The following is a 24,048-nucleotide window of genomic DNA, read 5'->3' as shown; positions in this document are numbered from 1 at the left end:
CATTTGATTAATTATCTACGGTAATTTGTTCATTGTCCTCCCCAAGAAATCATCCATGAGAGCAGGGACCTTGTCTTTCTGTCTGTCTGTTCACGATATCCTCTAGAGCCTAGCACAGAGTAGTTTCTCTATATAGATGAGTCAGATATATAAATTATATATAATGTAACTTGGAATATAGAATAATATATATTTGCTTTCAAATGCATGTATAAGATAACCTAACAATATTATGCAGTGGGGGTTCTTCCAGGTCTTGTTTTAAGGAATAGATAATAACTATATGTAATCACATACTAATAAATGATGCTTTACGTATTTAAGAATAGTTTGTTTTTCTTAAGCAGTTTTAGCTGTTCTCTTTAAAATCTGGTTCACAGTAATATTCTCCTTGGAAAATCATTTTCTTTTAGCTAATGCCAACACTTATTATCCATCAAATTATCAGAAATTCCAACTTATTGAACTCCTAAGTATAGTTAACAATAATGCCACAATTTTCTTAAAGTTTTATTTTGGAAATTTTCAAACATATAAAAGTAGTGAGAATAGAATAATGAACTTCTGTGTACCCACAATGCCATTTTAATAGTTATCAATAGATGGCCAGTCTTGTTTCATCTCTACTCTCTCCCTCACCTCCTTCCCCACCCTCCCAACCCTGCTCACTGGTGGATTACTTTAAAGCAAGTTTAAGACATCGTTTCTTTTCATCCATAAATACTTTAATAGGTACTGTCTAAGATAAGGAGTCTTTAAAATAATAACTACAATACCAATATCATACCTAATAATTAATAACAATTCCTTAATATTGTCAAATATCGAATTACTATTCAAATTTCTCTAGTTTATCTTATGATTTCTTTTTTAAACTGGGAGTTTATACAAATCGGGATTCAATGTTCCCTTCTCTGTTTTTATTTTTCTTTTTGTCTTGCTCTTTGTTTATATATGTTTTTTTATTTTTATTTTTTTGCTAAGGAAGATTCACCTTGAGCTAATATCCACTGCCAATCTTCCTCTTTTTGTACGTGAGCCCCCACCACAGCATGACCACTAACAGACGAGTGGTGTAGGTCCGCACCTGGGAGCCAAACCCGGGCTGCTGAAGTGGAGTGCACCAAACTTAACCACTAGGCCATCAGGGCTGGCCCTGTTTATATATGTTTCAAAAAGGGTCATTTGTCTTATAGAATTTCCCACATTCTGGATTTTGCTGATTTCATCCCCATAGCCTTCTTTAAAATATTCTTTTCCTTAAATTTCTTATAAACTGGTAGTTAGATCAAGAATCTGGATAAGAGTTAGGCTCATTTTTTTTTAAGCAAATATAAAAGTTACATTCTACCTACTACCTGAGCAGTATCCTCAAAACTGTCAGGATCATCAAAAACAAGGTCAGCAAAAGTGTCAAAATCCTGCAGAGCCTGAGGAGACATGATGACTAAATGTAATTGGTATCTTGGATGGGATCCTGGAATAGAAAAGAGGAGGACATTACATAAAGACTAAGGAAATCTGAATAAAGTATGAATTTAAATTCGTAAAAAAGTATCAATATTGGCTCATTAATTGTGAGAAATATGCCATACTAATGTAAGATATTAGCAGTACAGGAAATTGGGTTTGGAATAGATGGGAACTCTCTACTATTTTCATTTTTTTTGGTAAATATAAAATTATTCTAAAATTAAAGGTTTATTTTTAAAAAGTCACCTATTCTCTCACTTGTCCCTTCCCCAGTTGTAAAGAACCAGGCATTAGAGGGCCAGAGGTAGGAATCACAAAAAGACTGCTCTTATCAACAGAGTGAACTCCTGCTCAGGGCAGCCATGGGTTTGACTCAAGACTCAGAATTTGGATTTCCTTGCCTATTCAACTGAAATAGAGAACCTTAAGCATCTGTTATAAGTAAAGCTTTAAACAGAGTAAATATTAGTTTGAGGAGAGTATCTCTTTCCCTTGTATTTCTCAATCTTTACTGTCCACGCCAGCCACACACTTCAGAATTCTCCTTATGCAGTTGTATGAAATAAAAATATAGTCTCTTTTCCTTATAAGTTGTAAAAAAAAAAAAAAAAAAAAAAAAAAAAACCATCTTTTCCTTCCCTGATTTGAGATGCTACTTTTACTAAATTTCCATTTTAAATTCTAAAGAAGTAAAGAAAATCACTCTAGTTTAGTTCCTAATAAGCTAAACTATTGAATCCCAATTTTTTGAATGATGATTTTATTCATTTTAACTTTTTTCCCCCCTCTCAGATTTGGTGAGAAGAAAAATACACATTTGCTGTTTGTTTTTATAATCCCTGAAAATTTTAAAGGTATGTGCCTGTTGGATACATTATTTGTTTTTTTCTCCAAATAGAAATCATAAGGTCAGTATTTAATGCAAAGATTCTTAGGTTGTATTTCAGGGCACAGAGCTGATATTACTTTAACTGAACCACTGACAACGGAAAAAATGAGTCTTGTGGTAAAATACTGGAAAACATATTTCTCAAATACTGGTGAGTGAAAAACAAATTTCCAAAAGTTTGAAAAATTCTAATTAAAATTCTACAAAACCTATATTTATAACTTTTATGGTTAGTTTTCCACTTAATGCCTTTTATTTGCTAAGGATTAACTGTATGCTATGTACTGTAAGGAACATGTAATCCCTGTTAATCACAGTCTGAAGAAAACAAGTGTAAATAAAATAAAGGGAAACATATGTTCTCTACCTGTGAAGAAAAAGTTTACGTCTTCAGGGTTTAAAATGTGTTGCACAGGGACAAATACAGTGGGGTGGTAGGCACGGGTTATTTTTTTTTTTTAGTAGAGAGATTGTGTTACTTTGTGTTTGGTGGCCTAGCTACCACCATCATTTCTTAGTCATTAAAATGGAATTAATCCTGCTATGTCGTAGTATGATTGTCTAAAAGCAGGGGCCACTAACCTTGAATCCTATCGTACTTTCTGTTTTGCAAAACACTTGCATGTAAATTATTTTGCTTCTTTAAGTTAATAGGGTGGTTATCTCTTCTGTTTTAGATTTTTAGACACAGATAATTAGTGTCAAACCTTCAATTAGACCTCACATCTCTAAACTCTTCTCCTATATTGTATTATGCATATCACCAGCATTTAAGCACTTGAGCTAATTAAATTAGCTTTAATTTGGCTTGTAAAAGGACAGACTCCAATTTTTGGAATTAAATTCTCCTGGAATCATTGTTGGTCAATGACAATTTATGGTTTTTCTAGGCCTGGGATACCAGTTAGGAAATCTTTTGAAATTAAGATGAAATTTTTCTTAAAATAGGCCTGAAAGACACATTCAGGGTTATTCTGTATAGGCTCATACTCCAGATGATACAGGATTCAGTACACCCTTCCTTTTTTTAATGTTCTTTTTTAATCTTCAGGGAAGATTAGTGAGTCTGTTTGGTAACATTCCAGTGGCTCCCAGGCCCTGCAGTGTCAGAGTTCTTCCTGGAAATGGCTAACCGTGGTGACTAAAATCCTTTCTGCTACCTCTTCTTATCGGGTTCTCAGTGGAAATAGAGCAGCTGCTCATCACCACCTGTCTCGCACCCTTCCCGTTGGTCATAACCGTGTCAGCTTCTAGTCATCTCATCTTTGCTCTGAGGATGAGCAGCTGCAAAAAAACCCAAAAACCAGCAAAACCATCAGATGCCGTATTTTGACAATGCAGCTGCTTACTGAAGACTCATGCATATTTTCTGTCTCTGCCATTTACCTATAAATAAGATCTTAATAAGTAAACTCAGTTGAATGTGTTTTAAGCATACCTATCGCTAAGTTACTAGAATCTGATTGAAAGAGGATGTCCTGGGGTAAATAGTATGTAGTATTTCAATTTTGCTTTCTAACCTGGGTGGTTTTATGCTTCACAGGCTGGGAAATCTATAAATTGCTTTCTATTTTAAAAATACTGTTTTGTAAAATGTATTGAGCAAAAAGTGACAACTGCTTTTGATTAGGGCTTGTATGATGCCCTAATGATTAACATCATCCCCACCAGTGATTTTAGAATTAAAATGGTCCCCCTTTTAAAACTTTCAGTTAAGAATGAAAATTCTGTGAAGCCTGAAGAACTTGGATTGCCCCTGCAGAAGTCCTGCAGTGAACACCTGGGATATTTTTCTACTGATCTATTTGCTTGGTTAGTTTTTTTCACTTTTTCATAATAGCAATTTTTACTGTATATATTTCATCAAAAAAATTTCTGGAGAACTTAGTGATGGTGGAACAGTAGCTCAAGTGCTGGTGGGTGATACAAAAGAAAGAAGAGGCTGTTTTGTGGAAAAGGGATGCAACTTTTTCTGTATTTCAGATCCTGAGCTGGGACTATGGGTACACATCACAGACATATTCAACTCAATGTAAGGAAGCATTTCCTAACAATCATGTTTGACCACAGGGGAGCAGGGTGAATTATAAGGGAGTAAGTTCCCCATCACTGGATGTGTTAAAGGAGTCTCTGGGTTAACACTAATCAAAGTTAAATAATAGCAGTGGTGTTCAAATGTTTTTAAAACAGTGGAATCTTTTCTTCAAACAAAACTTTTACATATAACCTCTATTTAAACAGAAAAGAGCAGCCTCAGCTGTTATCCATCTGCCACTATACTTCTCCCTGAGGTCTTTTTTGAACTCATGAACCTATTCCCCCAATTATTGGAATCAATCCTTAAAAAAGGTCTCTCTCTCTCTGTCTTTCTCTCTCAGAGATATTAGAACTGGCATTCAAGCCTGCATTGAATAGGCATTTGAACTGGGGGTCAGACCCTTCCAATGCTAGCATTGTATGCTTATAAAAATACAATTTCCATGAATTTTTCCCTTCACTTTAAGCTGATTTACAAGGAAGTTTTAAATAGAGCATAACTGCTGAGGATATGGGTGATGATGGTGGGAATTTTGAGTTAGTCACTTCCAGAATCTGTAGAATGCGACCAACTATTTGTAGAAATGTGACTGTCTGCTATTTTGAACAAGGAAGAGACCTGGCAACCAGTAAGAGTGGTTAAACCAAAGATGCACTCATTTAAGTAGTAGAGATATCAACGGCTTTCTTGATCTTATTTAACATTTTAATCTCAAAGAGATGTATAGTCATGCACCGCATAACAACATTTTGGTCATCGATACACCGCATGTATGATGGTGGCCCCATAAGATTTGTACCATAAAGCCTAGGTGTGTAGTAGGCTATACCATCTAGGTTTGTGTAAGTACACTCTATGATGTTCATACAATATCGAAATTGCCTCACAACTCATTTTTCAGAACATATCCCCTTTGTTAAGGGACGCCTGAGTATACCATATTAAACCTTATCTGGGATATGAGGTTGGGAAGGGTTTTGGAAGGCTTGGTGATTTTCTTGTATTACTTCCAACTACTTTTTGAGCCCTCCTCATCTTGAGTCTTTCTTTGTTTTTCTTCAGAATCCTACCACTGTAAATAAAAGTAAATTTTCAAACCAAGTTATGTCTCTTGGGATAAAAGAGATAATATTAGTTTGTAAGTTTCTTAGGGAAATAGTTTTTAAAAATCAATCAAAATGCTTGGAGAAGTTCTAGAAAAATGTCCATTAAATGACAGATTTTTAAATGGAGGGAACCTGCCCTTCACTGATCAAGTTGGAGTGGTGTACCTTGGCACTCTAGTCATTTGTGCTTTTTTCCTGTAATTCACCTTTAGGTGCAGTCAGCTAATTGGGGATAGTCGTAATCAGTAAGGTCAGAATATTTTAATCCTCTTGTATCTGTTATTCTTTATCAGTATATTTTAGAATTTTGATCAGTCATTGAATTTGATCTTCATAAATTCTTTTGAAATTTTGAAATAAAATATTCTGCACCAAATATGTAAGGTAAAGTGCTTTGATGTTGACTGCACCTTTGTATGAAGCAAGAGACTTAGAGAAGCGCCCTTTGATTAGTATATTAGTGCTTTTTGTTTAATGTTGCCTGAGAATTTTCCTGTTAAATGCGCGGTATGATTTTTCTCGTTTCCAGCTCTGAATCTCTAAGAAATGACTTTGGGCTTGAGCTAAAGGCTCCGTTGTCAGATTTCGAGAAAAGCAAAAAGATTTCTCTTCTTCATTCAAGCAAGGAAAAGCTGAGAAGGTGAATTATGATACAGCCCTTTTTAAGCATGATTCCTTTGTATGAAGAGATGATTTTCATAATTTTTTGTAATATTGTTAAAAGTCTGTTTGAAATTAGTAAATCTGGCAACGAAATACGTGCCACTCACTCATTTATTTACTCATTCAACAAATATTTGTGAGTATCTACTATGTGCCAGAATATGATTAGAGAACTGAGATAAAAAATAAATCTGTATCTTCAGGGAGGTCTTAGTCTAGTGCTCAGACAGACTTCTAAGTTAGCTATTTTTTATTTTAGTAAATGTCATGATAGGAAGAATACACAGTAAACACACAAGGGAAGTTACCTAAGACAGAATGAGGGGGCAGGGAAGGCTTTCTTGAGAAGATGGTAGCTAAATTGAGCTTTAAACAAAAAGTCACTATTAATTTGGTTTAGAAGTCAAGGAAGGATATGGCAGGGGTAGCAGGTACAGAGGCTGGTAGTATAAGAAAGTACAGTGAATTTATGAAACTGTAAGTATCGCCATATACTATAAGGGCATGAATGGGAAGAGGCAACAGATGAGAGGTAGTAGGTAAGGGCTGGGTATGTCATGTTAAGGAATTTGAATTTGAATCTGAACCATTGGAGTGGGGCACTGAAGGATTTTAGCAAAGGAATGATATGATAATGAACATTCTAGCAGGATGTTAGAGAGTGAATTGAATCTGGAGGTCAGTGGAGTCTGCAATAAGAAATGATGAAATCCTGAACTATGGGGTTAGAAATGGGATAGTAAGGAATAAGCCAATTCCAGAGATATTAAGTAGATAGAATCAGTATGAGCATGGCTAAAGGAGGAGTCAAGTGTAACTTCCAAGTAGATATTGAAACCATCAACTGACTGGGAAGTACAGTAGAATGGCAGTCTGGCAGTGGGAGGTGAATTTTTCTCTTGTTGGGTTTGAACACCTCCTGGTTTAAATGGAGCTGTCCAGTCAGGAGTTGGCCCGTAGGTTCCAGAGAAAGATCTAGGCTAGAAATAGAGGCTTGAGCTCTCATGATACAGCATCTATTTGAAGCAGTGGATGTAGGGATGGATATGATGACTTTGAAAATCATTTAGGGAAGAGATAAGTGGACAAAAGAACCTTAGGGAAAATCTCAATATTTAAGGTACAGGCAGCAGAGAAGAAATCAGGGGAGAAAGAAAGAGTTACTGGGAAGGTAAGAAGAAAACCAAGATGGAGTGCTATTGAGGAGACCAGGGGAGAAGAGGGTTTCCTAAAGGAATTGAATGTTCAGGAGTATCACGTGACACAGATATCAAGTAAGGTAGGAGCTGATCATTGACTGTCTGTATTTAACAAAACCTAAATGTCATTCATCTTGGCAAAAATAATTTCATTGGCATGGTTAGGGAAGAAGCACCATTGCAGAAAGATGGAAAATGAATCATGGGAGCATAGATGAAAGGAAAGAGAAAAATGAAGGTGTGTGGTACGTAAAAGGGAATTTAGGGTAAAATGAGAAATTTTGATAAGACTGGGCCAGACTTGAATATGTTTATATTTATATTCCAGAAGAATAGAGCTGGAAGAGAGACAGAGGTCTTGAGGATACTTATGTTCTGGTTATCTATGGCTGTGTAAAAAATGAAACCAAAATTTATTGGCTTGATACATGGTTTTATGGGTTAGCAGTTTGAGCAGGGCTCAGCTAGGCGATTCTTCTGCCTGCATGACATTTACTGGGGTTAGTTGGTAGTGTTCAGCCAGTGGATGGTCTAGTCAGGAAAGTCCAAGGCGTTAACATCTGGAGCCTTTGCAGGGATGGCTGGAAGGCTAAGCTCAGCTGGGGCTGTCAACTGAAGCTTCTCCAACATGATACTCTCAGGGTTGTGGGACTTCTCACGTGGCAGCCCAGGGCTCCTAGAGAGAGTGTTCCAAGAGACAGAAAGAAGAAGCTGCCAGTCTCTTAAGGCCTGGGACCAGAAACTGGTCTGGTGCCACTTCTACAATATGCTATTGGTCAAAGCGGTCACAGAGCATACCCAGATCCGAGGGAAGGGTACATAGACCCCACCTCTCAGTGGGAGAGATGTCAAAGGATTTTAATCCCCTCCAGCTGGTAAGGGGGGTTGGTGATGGATTTAGCCTATTCTTGAGGCAGCAGAAAGCTATGGAATCTAGAACCGGGTGAAAGAATTCCTCTTGTACTGAAAATAGAGAGAAGGAGCTAAAGCTAAGTGTGGATAAAGGTGAGTCTTTTGATGGAGACCAAAAAGGAGGAGGAAGTTGAGCAAGTTCTGCCAAATGGCCTCCATTATCTGCTGAAGATCAGTGGGAAGATAATGGGGTTTTGGGCTTGATCAGATGGGCTGGTGGATGGGCTAGTGTCGTCCAAAAGGCCTTCACTTACATGTCTGCTACCTTGGCCAAGTGAAGACTGAGGGCGTACTGGCCAGTGCTGTCGTATGGATTTCACTAATCTGCAGTGAAATGAGAAAAATACAGTGCAATGAATATTTTTAAGGCTACATAGTATACAATTTATATTCTAAGATTGTTTTCCATACTTTATTTGGTGTTAAAATTGTGGTGATCTTAGTAAATTGTTACAACAAAATGATATTGGGAGATAGTACCTCTCTCATTATTTTTCATGTTCAGATCTAATGTTGTCAATCCTTTACTGGTCCCCCAAAGTTTTGTGTTGTTTTTATTTTTTAATTTTAACGGATGATGAAAACTAAAATCCGAGAACCACTCATCTAATAGACTAAAAAGATACTTTGGGAGTGTCTACCCCTGTGGCATTATTTAAGGACTAGAAATCTTTGTTTCCCAAAGAGAAAAGCTGTAACCAGGACCCCCTCTATTCCCTTTTAGAGATTTGCTTGCGAGATACCAGAAAGTAAACAATTCATCCTTAATTACTAATTATTTTTTTGCCTTTTCATCCTCGTAACCCTTCTGATCATGCCTGTGAATCTTAAAATAGATTCTTCTAGTCTATTTCCCTTCTTCCTCCTCTTCTTCCCAATCAGCTGCTTTACATAGGTTTGGTTTTTTTTGTTTTTAAGCAGCATAGGGTAACATGGAGTTTGCAATTGTTAAGGAAATAATGATCCCAGCTGATGGTTTTGAATATTTGCATTTGGGAATTTCTTTTTTAAACAACTCTAAAATCTCTATTTTCTTTCTCAGAACATAGTAATAAAAATTAGCTACCTAATTGGTAGTGAAATTACTTGGTGAAATCCCTTTCATTATACATGTTTTAAATACATAAATATTTCTTTATGTTGGTAAAGTGTGTACTTTTCAAAGGGATGCCATCATTTTGTTTGTATGTCCTAAAATCAGAAGTGATGGTGGTTTAATAATTTTCAGGATGTCTACTCACTCGGAAAGAAGTGAAAGTGAGTTTTGCCGTTGCTTCTCACAAATGAAGGCTTTTCCAGGGCTGCTCAAGTCTTAGAAATTCAAGGCAGGTAGAACAGGAAGTTCTCAGAGGGTGCCAAGTCATATCTGGCCAAGAGACCTCTCTCTGTGAGTTCTTGTTTGCTTGAGACACATGTGTACAGAAGAGAGACTCAAGGACTTAGTTGGGACCAAGACCTTTAGCTTCAGATCTCTGTCAGCCTCTCAGAATCACTCTTAACTGGGGAAGAATGAAACCAGATGGGTTCTTTTCCTGATATATTTGGATTGGGTCATATCAAAGCTGGCTTCTGTGGTAGATGACAAAGATAAAACATGCTCTTTGAACTGTGTTGCCCGTTGCTGCTTCCATACACAAAGGAAAAAGAAAAAGACAAGACCATGTGGAGGCCTTGGAACCCGTTATCCTAAGTCTTCGAGCCAACATTAACATCCTTCAAAAAGTTTCACTAAACATTTCCTTCTCATTCTTCTGTTTTTTTAGTTTTTCAAAAATTGTGGCATAATTAAAATACAATGAAATTAATATACAATGAGATTTTTTTTTTTTTTTGTGAGGAAGATCAGCCTGAGCTAACACCCATGCTAATCCTCCTCTTTTTGCTGGGGAAGACTGGCTCTGAGCTAACATCTCTTGCCAATCCTCCTCCTTTTTTTTTTTTTTTCCCCCAAAGCCCCAGTAGATAGTTGTATGTCATAGTTGCACATCCTTCTAGTTGCTGTATGTGGGACGTGGCCTCAGCATGGCCAGAGAAGCGGTGCGTCGGTGCGTGCCCAGGATCTGAACCCGGGCCGCCAGTAGCGGAGCATGCGCATTTAACTGCTAAGCCGTGGGGCCGGCCCTACAATGAGATCTTAAGTGTTTGGTTTTTTTTTTTTTTCTCTTTGGTTAAGTGTTCATTTTTTGTCCACCTGTTTACTGGGTTTTTCTGTTTTTGTTTTTTTTATTGGTTTTTAGAGGTTCATTATATATTCTGGATACTAGCCCTTTGCCAGATATCTGCATTGCAAGTATCTTCTTTCAGACATATTACATATTTTTAGCTAATACATAATACTTGAATAAAATTCTGTTCACAAGAGGTCACTTCAAAGGATGACACTTTACTTATGTGTTTGCTCCACTACCACTTAAGGATACAGGTTGCATATTCCCCAGCCTTGTCTTAGCCTCAAGTTCCTAACCTTGATGTTAGAACTAGAAAGATTTCAAGAAACAGTGAACAAGGCTAGATCCATAATGTTTGCTAATATGCTTCATAGTCTCAGGATATTAGAAAATTTAGGATAAAAAGTTAGGCTCAATAGGTATCAAGATTAAATTAGTGTTTATAAGAGATGAGTTGCATGTGTTGAAGTGTATGGTTTGATGAGTTCTAAGAGATGGTTTGTTCCTCACCGTTTCCAAGAGGAAGAGGTACACCACGCTGCTCAGGGCCACACAGGGAAGCGCCAGGGTTGGGCAGGAGGCAGACAAATGCATACACCCATCTAAACCACAACATTTCCATCAGATTAAGATATTCCCTTGTGTATTACGCATGTCTTTTTATTCTAACGTTTTGACATGTGGGACCTTACTGACCATGGGGAGACTGCCCCTCCCAGGGCTAGCCAGTTTTTAGAGATAGTAAATGATTTGCCTGCGAGCACACCTTCCATATGCAAACTAACCAATCAAGACACCACCCCACCCCTGCCTCTTCTGTCGGGCTGTTTTGCTCCGGGCCAATTTTCCCCTGCCATAATTACTTCAGGGTCAGGCACCAGACAACTTGGGACAGCCCCTACACCCCAGAGCCTGCTGAGGTTATTCAAACTAGCCAGTCCTTACCCTGCTTACCCGCCTTGCCCATCCCTTACCTCAGAAACCACAATAAAGGCTCTTGCCCATGTTTTTCTCTGACTCCTGCCTCCTAACTGACCCTGGTGCTTCTGCATGTGGCCCTGCATGGTGTGAAGTGCCCCCTCTTCTTGGGAACTGTGAGTAACAAACTATCTTTTCAATGGCAGTCATCTCCTGATCTGTTGGCCTCACCATACCTGAATAATAATAAAACCTACATTTTAAATCACCTCTTTTTCTTTCCTGGTCTATCCTTTCCCGTCTCCCAGAGGCAATGACCATTCTGATTTCTATTACCATAGCTTTGTTGTGCTTATTCTAGAACTTTATATAAATGGAACCATCAATACGTACACTTAAGTCTGGCTTCTTTCACCTGGCAAATGTTATGAGATTCATTAATGTCATTATGTGTATCAGTAGTTTGTTCCTTTTTATTGTTGAGGGGTATTCCATTGTATAAACACACCACGTTTTGGTTATTCATCCTCTGGGTTTTGTCTATCAAGAATAAAGCTGCTGTGAACACCTGTTTATATATGTTTTGTGAACCTAGATTTCCATTTCTCTTGACTATGTATACCTAGAAATAGAATTGCATATCATATGATGGGTGTATATTTCTCTTTTTAGGAGACTTCCAAACAGATTTCCAAAACCATAGCACCATTTTGCACTCCCACCAGCAATGTATGAGAGTACTAGTTGCTCCATATCCTCACCAACATTTAATATCGTTAGCCCTTTTCATTTTAGCTACTCTGGTGGTTGTGGAGTGTGATCTAGTTGTGATTTAAGTTTGCATTTCCCTGATGATAGTGAGGTTGAGCAGTTTTCATGTGCTTCTGGCCATTTGTATATCTTCTTTTATGAACAGTCTGTTCAAGTCTTTTGCCCATTAAAAAAATTTGGTTACCTGCGTTTTTGTTACTGAGTTCTAGGAGCTCTTTAATATTCTGGATTCAAATCCTTTGTCAGATGTATGTCTTGAATTATTTCTTCTAGTCTGTGGCTCACTGTTCATTTTTGTAACAGTGTCTTTTGATGAGCAGAAGTTTTTTTATTTTGATGAAGTCTAATTTATCAACATTTAAAAATATGTATCTTGCTTTCTTTATCTTGTATTAGAAATCATTGCCTACAACCAAGTTGCAATGATATGTCCCTATGTTGTCTATAAGAAGTTTTATAGCTTTAGCCCGTATGATTATTTCATTCGTCTTAAATTGACTTTTACATATGGCATGAAGTAAGTGTTGAGGTGTTTTTTTTTTTTTTTTTAGATGAATATTTTAAAGATTTTGTTGAAAAGACTTTTCATTCTCTAGTGAAGTGCTTTGGTACTTTCATAAAAATCAATTGTCATATATAGGATCTCCCCTTACCCGCTAGGGATACATTCCAAGACCCCCAGTGGATGCCTGAAACTGTGGATAGTACTGACCCCTCTGTATACTAGGTCTTTCCTATACATACACACCTATGATAAAGTTTAATTTATAAATTAGGCACAATAAGAGATTAACAATAATAACTGATAAAATAGAACAATTATAACAATATACTGTAATAAAAGTTATGTGACTGTGGTCTCTCTCTCTCTCACCTGTTTAATATTTTTGGACCATGGAAAGCGAAACTGAAGATAAGGGGGGACCACTGTAATTATTAGTGTATTTATGGATTTCTTATTTTATTCCACTAATCTATTTATCTGTCTTCTTCACTCCAGTATTCCACTATCGTGATTATAGTAGCTTTATAATAAGTCTTGAAAACAGATAAAGTCCTCCAACTTTGTTCTTTGTTTTCAAATTGCTTTGGATATTAAAAGTCCTTTAACTTTTCATGTAAATTTTTACATAAGATTGTCAACTTTAAAAAAAAAATCCTGCTATGATATTGATTAGGATTGTGTTGAGTCAATAGATCAATTTTGGGGAAAATTGATACTGAACAATATTTTTTTTTTTTTTAAAGATTTTATTTGTTTTATTTTTTCCCTCCAAAGCCCCAGTAGATTGCTGTATGTCATAGCTGCACATCCTTCTAGTTGCTGCATGTGGGACGCGGCCCCAGCATGGCCGGAGAAGCGGTGCGTCGGTGCGCGCCCGGGATCCGAACCCGGGCCGCCAGCAGCGGAGCGCGCGCACTTAACCGCTAAGCCACGGGGCCGGCCCGATACTGAACAATATTGATTCTTCCAGTCTCTCTCTCCATTTTTTAAAGGTCATGTTTAATTTATTTCAACAATGTTTTGTAGTTTATTAAGTTTATTCCTGAATGATTTATGGGTCTTTAAAAATTTTATTGTAAACAGTATTTTTTTATTCATATTTCCAAAATTTTTATTATTAGTGTGTAGAATTAAATTTATTTTGTATGTTGACCTAGTATCCTGTGACCTTCCTATATCTATTGATCACTTCTAGTCATTTTTTGTAGATTCCTTAGGATTTTTTACATACACAATTGTGTCATTTGTGACTAAAAACACTTTACATTGTCCTTTCCAATCTTTGTGGCTTTTATGTTTATTTCTTCCTTAATGCCCTGGCTAGGTCCACCAGTTTTTTGAATTAGAAGTGATGCAAGTAGACATCCTTGCCTTGTTTTTGATCTTGTAGGGAAAGTGTTAACTCTTTTACCATTACATATGATGTAAGCTGGAAGTTTTTGTACATGCCTTTTATCAGCTTAAGAAAGTTTCTTTCTATTCCTAGTTCAAGTTTTTATCATGAATGGATGTAAAATTTTGTCAGTGTGTTTTTGGAATCTCTTGAGATGATTATATGCTTTTGTCTGTTAATGTAGTGATTACACTCATGTTTTAAAATGCTATACCCTAATTTGTCTTGATGTATGATCCTTTTTATTTATTGCTGGATTAGATTTGCTAATATTTTGTTAACAATTTTTGCATCTATGTTCATGAAGGATATTGGTCTTTAGTTTTCTTATAATGTCTTTAACAGATTTCATTATCATGGAAATGCTGACCTCGTAAAAAGGAATAGAAGGTCTTCTTTCCTCTGTCTTCTGTTTTTTGAAAGAGTTGTGTAGGATTGACATGTTTGATAGAATTCAACAGCAAAGTCATCTAGGCTTGGAGTTTTCTTTGTGGGAATGTTTTAATTAAAAATTCAATTTATTTAATGATTATAGGACTAGTTTTTCTTTAATTTTCCTGTGAGTTTGGTTTAGTTTATGTCTTTCAAGAAATTTTTCCATTTAATCAAAGTTATCAAACTTATTGAATGACATTATGTTCATAATACTCTCTTATTATCATTTTAATGTCTGTAGGTCTCTGATAATGTTCCCGCTTTCATTTCTGGCATGGGTAATTTGTTTTCCCTCTTTTTTTCTTGATCAATCTAGCAAGGGGTTTATCAGTTTTATTGATTTTTTTTCAGTGAACCAGATTTTTGTTAATTGATTTTCATTATTATTTGCCCAACTTATATTTCATTAATTCTGCTCTTTGTCAGTTCCTTTTTTCTATACTTGCTCTATTTTTCTATCTTCTTAGGTTGAAACTTAGATCATTGATTTTAACCTTTTCTTCTTTTCTAATATAAGCATTTAAAACTATAAGTTTCCCTTTATAAAAGTTTTTCTTTTAGCAGTGCTCTAGCTGCATCTCATAAGTTTTGATATATTGTATTTTCACTATCATTCAGTTCAAAATATTTTTCTCATATCCTTTGTGATTTCTTCTTGGCCAATGATTATTTAGAAGTGTGTAACTTAATTTCCAGATGTTTGGAGATTTTCCAGGTATTGATTTATAATTTAATTACATCGTCATCTGAGACCATACTCTGTGAGGTTTCTAATCGTTGATATTTTCTGAGACTTGTTTTATGGCCCAAAGTATGGTCTCCCTTGATGAATATTCCATGTGCACTTGAAAAGAATGTGTATTCTGCTGCTTGGGGGTATAGTGTTCTATAAATATTAATTAGGTAGAATTGGTTGGTAGTTTTTCGTCTGTATCCTTATTGATTTTTGGGGGGGGACAGTTAAAATCTTCAGTTATGACTATGGATTGGTCTATTTTTCACATTATTTCTGTCAGTTTTTGCTTCATATATTTTCAATCTGATTTTAGGTGCCTGTCTTCTTAATGAATTCACCATTTATCATTAGGAAATGATAATGGCTAATTTATCTATGCTAATACTTTGTCTTATCAATATAGCTTTCTTGTGATTGGTGTTTGCATGGTTTTCTTGTAGCTTATATATTTTTAAAGAGTATCTCTTGTAAACAGCATGTAGTTGAATCTTGTTTTTCTTTTTTATTTGCCCATTCTGACAATCTCTGCTGTTCAATTGGAGTGTTTAGTCTATTTACATAAAATATAATTACTAAATTTGATTTTAAGTCCACTTGCTTGATTTTGGTTCTGTTTGTTTTCACTAGTCTAATCTATTTTCTTTTCCTTTTTTTTTTCTCATTGTCTGCCTTCTTTTGGATTAATCAAGTGTGTTTTAGCATTCCTTTTTATCTCCTCTATTGACTTTTTAGCTAAAATTATTGTTTTTAATGGTTGCTCTGGGATTATAATATGCATCCTTAACTTATCATAGTCTACCTTGTATTATTATGCCACTTAGCATAGAACGGTGGATTTCCATTTCCCCGCTCCTATTTTTTGTTATTGTTGTCATATATTTTACTTTTACATGTCATCAAGCCCACATTGTTATTATTTTTGCTTTAAACAGTAAGCTATTGTTCCATTAACTATTGCTGTGTAACAAAGTGCCCCAAAACTTGGTGGCTTAAAACAATGTGTTTATCATATCTCACAATTTTATGAGTCATCAATTTGAGCAGACCTTGACTCGGTGATTCTTCTCCACATGTTGTTTACTGTGGGTACAACATTAAACACAGTAAACGTGTGTTTACTGTGCTGAACACCAGGCAAATGGTGTTCAGCTGGCAAATGGCCTGTCTGTAGAGCCCAGCACAGCTTCATCCGCAAGGCTAGTCTCTTGGTGGGGATGGTTGGAAGGTGATGCTTATATGGGCTGCCCTCTTTCCCTGCAGTCTCAGCACCTCTCCAGTAAGCTAGACAGATCTCTTACATGAAAGCTCGGGGTGTCGTGAGACCAATGTTGAAGCTACGTCTTCTTAAATGCTAGTCCTAGAACTGTTGTAGGGTTGCTTCTCCAGATATCTCTTGGTTAATGTAGGTACAGGCCAGCAGAGATTCAACGGGAGGGGAAATAGACCCTACTTCTTTGAAGAAATGATAAATAATTTTCAGTCATCTTAATCTGTAACTATTGTTTTTCTTTTAACTCAAATTTTAGATTTTTTTGAGTAGAATAGGCTCTTCATTGTTTACGAGGTTATTTCTGAGTTGCAAAAATTCTCTCTCCATGTTTTTCTCTGTATTATCATGTCTTTCTCCTCTGTTCCCCCTTTCTATCTTGGCCACCACAATCAGACAGATAGAAAGCGTGAGAACACTTTGTTCTTGCATCTGTAGTGGAAACCTTAGCAGCAGATATAACTGCTCCAGGTCTGTCAGAAGACGTACTGTTGGTTTTTAAGATGTTAATAAATTAGAAAACTAGCCTTTTATGTATGCCACCATATTTGTCATGTCTGATACTCTTCACTTCTTCGTGTAAATCGTATTTCCATCAGTTATCATTTTCCAACAGCAAATAGTAAAATAAAGACATTTTCAGATAAAAAACAACTTATAGATTTTGACACCAGCAGACTTTCAGGGTAAGAGAGCTAAAGGGAATTCTTTAGGCTGAAGGGAAATGGTAACAAATAGAAACTTGAACCCCCAGGAAGGACTGAATAGCATCAGAAATGATAAATATGTGAGTAAATATTAGAAAACGTTTTCCCTCTTGGTTTATTTATAATGCTTCAGATTGTTATAAGTAAAAATTATAGCATTGTTTTGTGGGGTTTGTAATATATGTAGATTTAGTACATATGACAACCGTAGCATGAAGAATGAGTCAGATAAATGTACTTACATGATTGCAACATTTATATATTTTATGTGATGTCATAAAATATTAACTCTAAGTAGACTGTGAAAAGTTACAGATATATATTATAATCCCTAGAGCAATCATAAAGAGATATGCAAAAGGCATAGCTATGAAGCCAACAGACAAATTAAGATTGGATTTTGAAAAGGATTAAAAAATAAGTCAGGAAAGGAAGAATAGAAGAACAAAAAAGCCAAAGAGACTATAGGAAAAAAATAGTAAAATGGTAGACCTTTATCCAGCTATGTCTAACTTATAGGCAAAGATTGTCAGAATGGATAAAAACAAACAAGACCCATGTATCTGCCTTCTGTGAGAGACCAACTTTAAATATAGAGACACAGTAAGGTAAATTAATAGAAAAATATATACCGTGAAACAGTATGTATAAGAAGACCAAATTGGCTATGTTAATACCAAATAAGGTAGACTTCAAGACAAACAGTATCACTTGAGGTAAAGAGCAAGAATTTCATAATGATGAAAGCGTCAACTTATCAGAATGATATAACAGTTACAAATAGTATGTGACTATGTATTTGAAGCAAAAATTCACAGAATTAGAGGGACAGATGTCAACAAGCATTGTTGGAGATTTAACATCCCCCTCTCAGCAATTGATATAACAGCTAGACACCAAAAATCAGTAAGATATGGAAGATGTGAACACTATTAACCACCTTGATCTAGTAGATGTTTATAGAACACTGTACCCAACAACTGTGGCAGAATGCCGTTTCTTTAAGGTGTATTGTACATTCACTTAGATAAGCTGTATTCTGGGGCATAAAATACGTTTTAATATGTTTAAAAGAGTTGAATTCACATGGGGTATGTTCCCTGACCACAATGAAGTTGTTAGAAATCAATAAGAATTAGATATAAAGGAAAACCTCAAATACTTGGAAATCTAAAAACACACCTCTAAATAACCCATGGATAAAAGAAAAAAAATCACAAGAAAAATTAGAAAATATTGCAAATTGAATGATTATGAAAATAGAATCAAAATTTGTGAGATGCAGCTAAAGCAAAGCTTATGGAAAACACTATGCTTAAATGCTTATGTTAGAAAAGGCAAAAAGGTCTAAAAATCAATGACCTAAGTAAGGGTCCATTTTAAGGAGCTAGAAAAAGTAAAGTGAGTAAATCCAAAGTAAATAGAAAGGGAAGCAGGCAGGTGAGAAGAGAGACCAAAAACATTTTACCAACATTATGAATGAAAGAAGGATTATCACTACAGATCCTATAAACATTTAGATATAAAAAGGATATATTTTGAATAATTTTATGCCAGTAAGTTTAACAATTTAGATGAAATGGACTAATTCTTGAAAAACACAATTTACCAAAACTGGTACCAGGTGAAGCAGAAAATCTGAATAGCCCTATATATTAAAGAAATTGAACTTTCTGTAAAAACCTTGCCAAAGAGAAAACACCAAGCCCCGATGGTTTTACTGATGAATTCTGTCGAAAGTTTAAAGAAGTAGTAATACCAATCTTAAACAAATTCTTATAGAAAATGGAGGAAAAGGGAACAGTTCCTAACCCATTTCATGAGGCCAGCATAATCCTAAACCTGATAAAGACATAAAAAAAGAAAATTACAGACCAGTATCCCTCGTGAACAGAGACATAAAAATACTTAACATAATTTTAACAAACCAAAGCGAGTAATATATAAAGATATAATGCATCATGACCACACCGGGTTTATCCTAGAAAAGCAAGGCAGGTGTAACATTCAAAAATCAGTTAATGTAATTCACCACATTAAACAGAAAAAAGGAGAAAAATCATATGATTAACAGATTCTGAAGAATTATTTGACAACATTCAATACTCTTTCAAGTTTTAAACCTTTCAGCAAATTAGGCATGGAAGAGAACCTCCTCAATCTGCTAAAGGTCATCTATGAAAAACTTATAGCTAACATTGTACTTTATGAAGTTTTGGCCTTTTGTTCCTTAAAAAAATCTGGAACAAAATAAGGCTGCCCATTCTTATCACTTCTATTCATCATTGAATAAGCTGTCCTAGACATTGCAGTTAGGTAAGAAAAAGAAGTAAAAGACACACAGGTTAGAAAGGCAGAAACAAAACTCTCTTATTCATAGATGGCATGATTGTTTATGTATAAAGTCCTAACACACCTACAAAAAACTACTAGGACCCAAAGAGGAATATAGCAAGGTTGCAAGATATAAGGTCAATGTACAAATCAATTGTATTTTTATGGATTAGCAGTAAATGATTCGAAAATGAAAATTAAAAAAATAATTACATTTACAATAGAGTAAAAAAGCCTTAGAATACTTAGGAACAAATATGCAAAAAGGCATATAGGGTCTGCACATTGATCACTCAACATATTGCCATGAGAAACTAAAGAAACCCTAAATCATGCGTTATACCATAATTATGAACTGAAAGACTTATTATTGTTAAGATGTCAGTTCTCACCAAATTGAAATATAACTTTATCTGATTCTAAATGATAATCCCAATAGGCATTTTTGGGGTAAAAATTGACAATCTGATTAAAAAATATATGAAAAGGACTTCAAATATAAAAGGACTTAGAATAGAGCAATCTTGAAAAAGCACAACAAAGTTGGAGAACTTAAACTATCTGAATTCAAGACTTAGTAGACAGCTACAATAATGGGTATGTTACTAGCGTAAAGGTTATGTAATAGTAGATCTATTCCGGTAGATCAGTGGAACAGGATAGCTTAGTACTAGACCCACACATTTATGGTCATTTGATTTTCAACAAGTCTCCAGAACAAACAAATTGGGAAACAGAAATTTTTTCTATAAATGGTGCTGGAACAATCGGATAGCCATATGGAAAAACAGTGAACCTTGGCCCCTTACTCATACTATATGAAAAATTAATTCAAGATGGAGATAGACAGAGCTATACTATGAAGTTAAAACTATAAAGCTTCTAGAATAGCACTGTTCAGTAGAACTTTCTGCAGTGTTAGAAATGGCCTATATCTGCGTCTGTTGTGCAATAAGGTAGCCACTAGCCACATGTAGTTATTGAGTAATATTTGAACTGTGGAAACTTAGGAAATGAATTTTAAATTTTATTTCATTTGAATTAATTTATATTTCAATAGACTCATGTGGCTAATGGCTACTGTATCAGACAGTACAGTTCCAGAAGAAAAGCATAGGAGAATGTCTTCACAAGCTGAGGGCAGGCAGCTGTTCCTTAGGACACAGAAAGCAATAACCATAAAAGAGAGTAGATGAATTAGACGCATCAAAATTGAAAACTTTTGCTATCAAAAGACACCACTAAGAAAATAAATATGTAAACCGTAGACTGGGAGAAAATATTTACAAAACAAATATACTGACAAAATACTAGTATTAAGGATATATAAAGAACTCCTAAAGTTCAATAATAAAAAGACCTGCAATCCATTTAAAATGTAGATAAAATATCTGAACAGACACTTCACAAAGGAAGATACACAAGTGCCCAATAATCACCAGAAAAAGTACTCAACATAATTTGTTGTCATGGAAATGCAAATTAAAGCATGAGATACTACCACATATACCTCAGAAAGGCCAAAATGCTAAAATTAAAGCTACCGACAATATTAAATGTTATCAAAGATTTGGAACAACAGGAAATCTCACACATTGGTGGTGGGAGTATAGAATGGTACTATTTGGGGAAAAGTTCTGCCAGTTTCTTATAAATTTATAAACTAACCCATCAATTCTATACCTAGATATTTACCCAAGAGAAATAAAAACACATCCACAAAAAGATGTACAGAATGATCTAGCAGTTTTACTCATAATAACCAAAAACTGAAACAACCAAAGTCTTCATCAATAAGAGAATGGATAGATAAGCTGTGGCATATTTATGCTATGGAATACTATTACTCAAGAAGAAGGGACAAATTGATATAAGCAGCCCCATGGATAAATCTCAAAAATATTAGCTGAATGAAAGAAATTTTCCATAAAAGGGCACATGCTGTAAGATTTGACTTAGAGAAGTTCAAGGACAATTCGAGTTCAAGCTAATGTGGGGTGGAAAAATATCAGAAATGTGGTTGCCTCTTATGGGGAGCGAGATTGGAAAGGCACTTAAGGAACTTTCTGGGGTTTGGATAATGTTGATTAGAGTTTGTGTTACACAGTTTTGTGCATTTGTCAAAACTCATAGAATAGTACACTTAAGATTTATAAATTTTATTTTATGTAACTTTTACCTGAAAATAAAATAATTTGAACTCTAGCTACTGATAGGTTTAGGGGTTTAGTGTACTGAAGTCTACAACTTACTTTAAATGCTTCAATGTAATAAAATGGATTGATGCATGGCCAGTGGGATGAGTCATATGTGACAAAGCAAGGACAGTAAATGTTCATTGGCGATCTAGGTAGTAAGTATGTAAGGGCTCCCTGAACAAATTCTTAATTCTTCCAACTTTTGACAATTAGGAATTCTTAATTCTTTCAGTCTTTCTGTATATTTGAACTTTTTCCTAATGAATGTTGGAAAAAATGTTTAGTGTGATTTTTTGTTATAAAAGTGGCATATACCCAGCAAAAATATTTGGAAACTATAGAAAATAAAAGGAAGAAATAGTACTTTCCATAGCCTAACCATCCAGAAATAACCATTACTTGATGTTTTTGCTTTCGGTCTTTTTTCTGTGCTTTATTTTTGCTTTGTTTAGTGGCTATGATCATATTTTATATGCTATATTATATCTTATACTTGTATCCTATAAAAATATCCTGTTTTTCCCCAATAAGCTTTATAGCTTATCATTTCCACTGCCAGATAATATTCTACTGAGCTAGTATACTACAGCTTACCTAAGCATCTACTTATTTTGAGTATTTAGATTGTTTTTCATATTTTGCTGATATACTACTGTAGGGGATATCTTTTTACAAAAAGGTTTTCCTGTGTTTTAGATCCTTGTAAGTGGAAGTACCATGTCAAAGGGTGTGCAAAGTTTCAAAGCCCTTCGTACTTTGTCAAATTGTTGACTCCTCCATCCCGTTCTTTCCAGAGTACTGCCTGAGACGCCTCCACAGAATCCCCAGAGCTCCTCAAAGCCCAATTAAAGCACCCCTGATCTAGAATTTTTTTTACTAGCTGTATACCAACGTAGATTTTTTAGTTGATTTTTTTTGCCATTCTGAGATTCAGAGAGGTTTAATAACTGGCCGAAGGCCCCAGCTGTTAATTGACAGAGCCACCACTGGACCCTGTATATGTCAAGGCAGTATTTGGCACAAAACAGGTATTTAATAATGTTTATGAAATGAACACATGCATAAATGAAGGTACCAAAGGCTTAGATCCATTTAGATTTACATGTCCTATGTATTTCCCTTCAGGACTATGAAACACTTAGGTTCGTTTCTTTCTGATACTAGCCCGGACGATGTTCTCACTGGCATCTTGGTTTTTTTTGTTCTGTCCATACCTACCTCATGTGAAGGAAGCAGCCTTCTGATTTTCCTCTGGCTCAGAACACAGAGTTACATGTAAAGCCCGTATATTACAAGATGCTAGTTGATTTATTGTTGGAAATGTGGTCCAGGTGTCAGTGACATGAATATCCTGACTACTCTTTGCCTTCTAGGCTTCCAGTGTGAATCGCAAAAGGATTTATGTATAGCATGCAATTCTCTCCTCTGAGGGCAGCGTCCTCTGTAGGTTTCTGTAGGCTAGGGGTGGGCATGTATTCTCCCCAGTGTCTGGGCGTCCTGCACGCTGCAGCAGGCCTGGAGCAAGTGAGCTGGGGCAGCCATCAGCACAAACATTGTACTTTGCCAGGATTGTGAGTGGGCGCTCCAGGAAGTTGTGATTCCAGGGACTGGGGGTGCTGCTGGCTTGTGGGGACACAGCCTTTCTTTGAAATGGAGACTAGATGGGGAGAGGGGCCGTTCCTTTATAAACAAACCCCGGAGGGAGGATTGTTTGTCCTTGTGTACAAGGAAGAAAAAGAGACTAATTATTCCTTATTTATTACAATTCTCTGCTTAGAGAACGAATCAAGTATTGCTGTGAGCAGCTGCGGACTCTGCTGCCGTATATAAAGGGGAGAAAAAATGATGCGGCTTCGATTCTTGAGGCAACAGTTGATTATGTGAAGTATATCCGGGAGAAAATCTCTCCAGACATTATGGGCCAGGTATCCCACTCCCAAGCCCTTGAACTTTGTCCTCAAAGACAATGCTTTAATGCTACAATTTTATTTCTTTCTATTTTTTAATAATCGGAAATGTATGTTTGTATATATGAAAAAATATCTATATCTGTCTAAATAGAGGTCTCTCACACTCTCTACCCCACCCCTCCTCACCCCCACCCCCCGCCTCTGTTTTTTAGATTACAGAAGCACTTCAGAGTAATGGGAGGTTTTGTAAGAAACACATGCCCATCCAGCTGTCCCTCCCAGGCACGATCATGGCACAAAGGTATGAAAGGGCTCTTGTGAATCTGAAGTCGGCTTGTTATTTTCCTCTGATGCTGATGCTAGAAGTGTAGATAGGTGGGGCCGGCCGGGTGGCGCAAGCGGTTCAGTGCGCGTGCTCCACTGCAG

The 24,048-nt window shown here is 35.9% G+C and overlaps 1 protein-coding gene and 1 non-coding gene across 3 annotated transcripts in view; one reads left to right on the top strand and one right to left on the bottom strand.

Annotated features, from left to right (window-relative positions):
• Nucleotides 1-24,048, top strand: part of SOHLH2 (spermatogenesis and oogenesis specific basic helix-loop-helix 2) — a 75,776-nt gene that overhangs the window by 37,077 nt on the left and 14,651 nt on the right. For both annotated transcript variants that reach the window (XM_058548012.1, XM_058548011.1), the window contains exons 3-8: nt 2,266-2,327; nt 2,409-2,513; nt 4,075-4,174; nt 6,036-6,146; nt 23,490-23,637; nt 23,835-23,923. In XM_058548012.1, coding sequence (XP_058403995.1) covers nt 2,266-2,327; nt 2,409-2,513; nt 4,075-4,174; nt 6,036-6,146; nt 23,490-23,637; nt 23,835-23,923 — 615 coding nt within the window. The remainder of the gene's footprint in view (nt 1-2,265; nt 2,328-2,408; nt 2,514-4,074; nt 4,175-6,035; nt 6,147-23,489; nt 23,638-23,834; nt 23,924-24,048) is intronic.
• LOC131410426 (small nucleolar RNA SNORA31) lies at nt 16,831-16,962 on the bottom strand. The gene has a single exon (XR_009221244.1). It is a non-coding gene; the product is annotated as a small nucleolar RNA SNORA31 (small nucleolar RNA).

Source organism: Diceros bicornis, chromosome 9, assembly GCF_020826845.1.
Source record: "Diceros bicornis minor isolate mBicDic1 chromosome 9, mDicBic1.mat.cur, whole genome shotgun sequence".
In the NCBI taxonomy this organism is placed as follows: domain Eukaryota; kingdom Metazoa; phylum Chordata; class Mammalia; order Perissodactyla; family Rhinocerotidae; genus Diceros; species Diceros bicornis.
The sequence above is the reverse complement of the archived record's forward strand: the minus strand, read 5'-3'. Positions and strand labels throughout refer to the sequence as shown.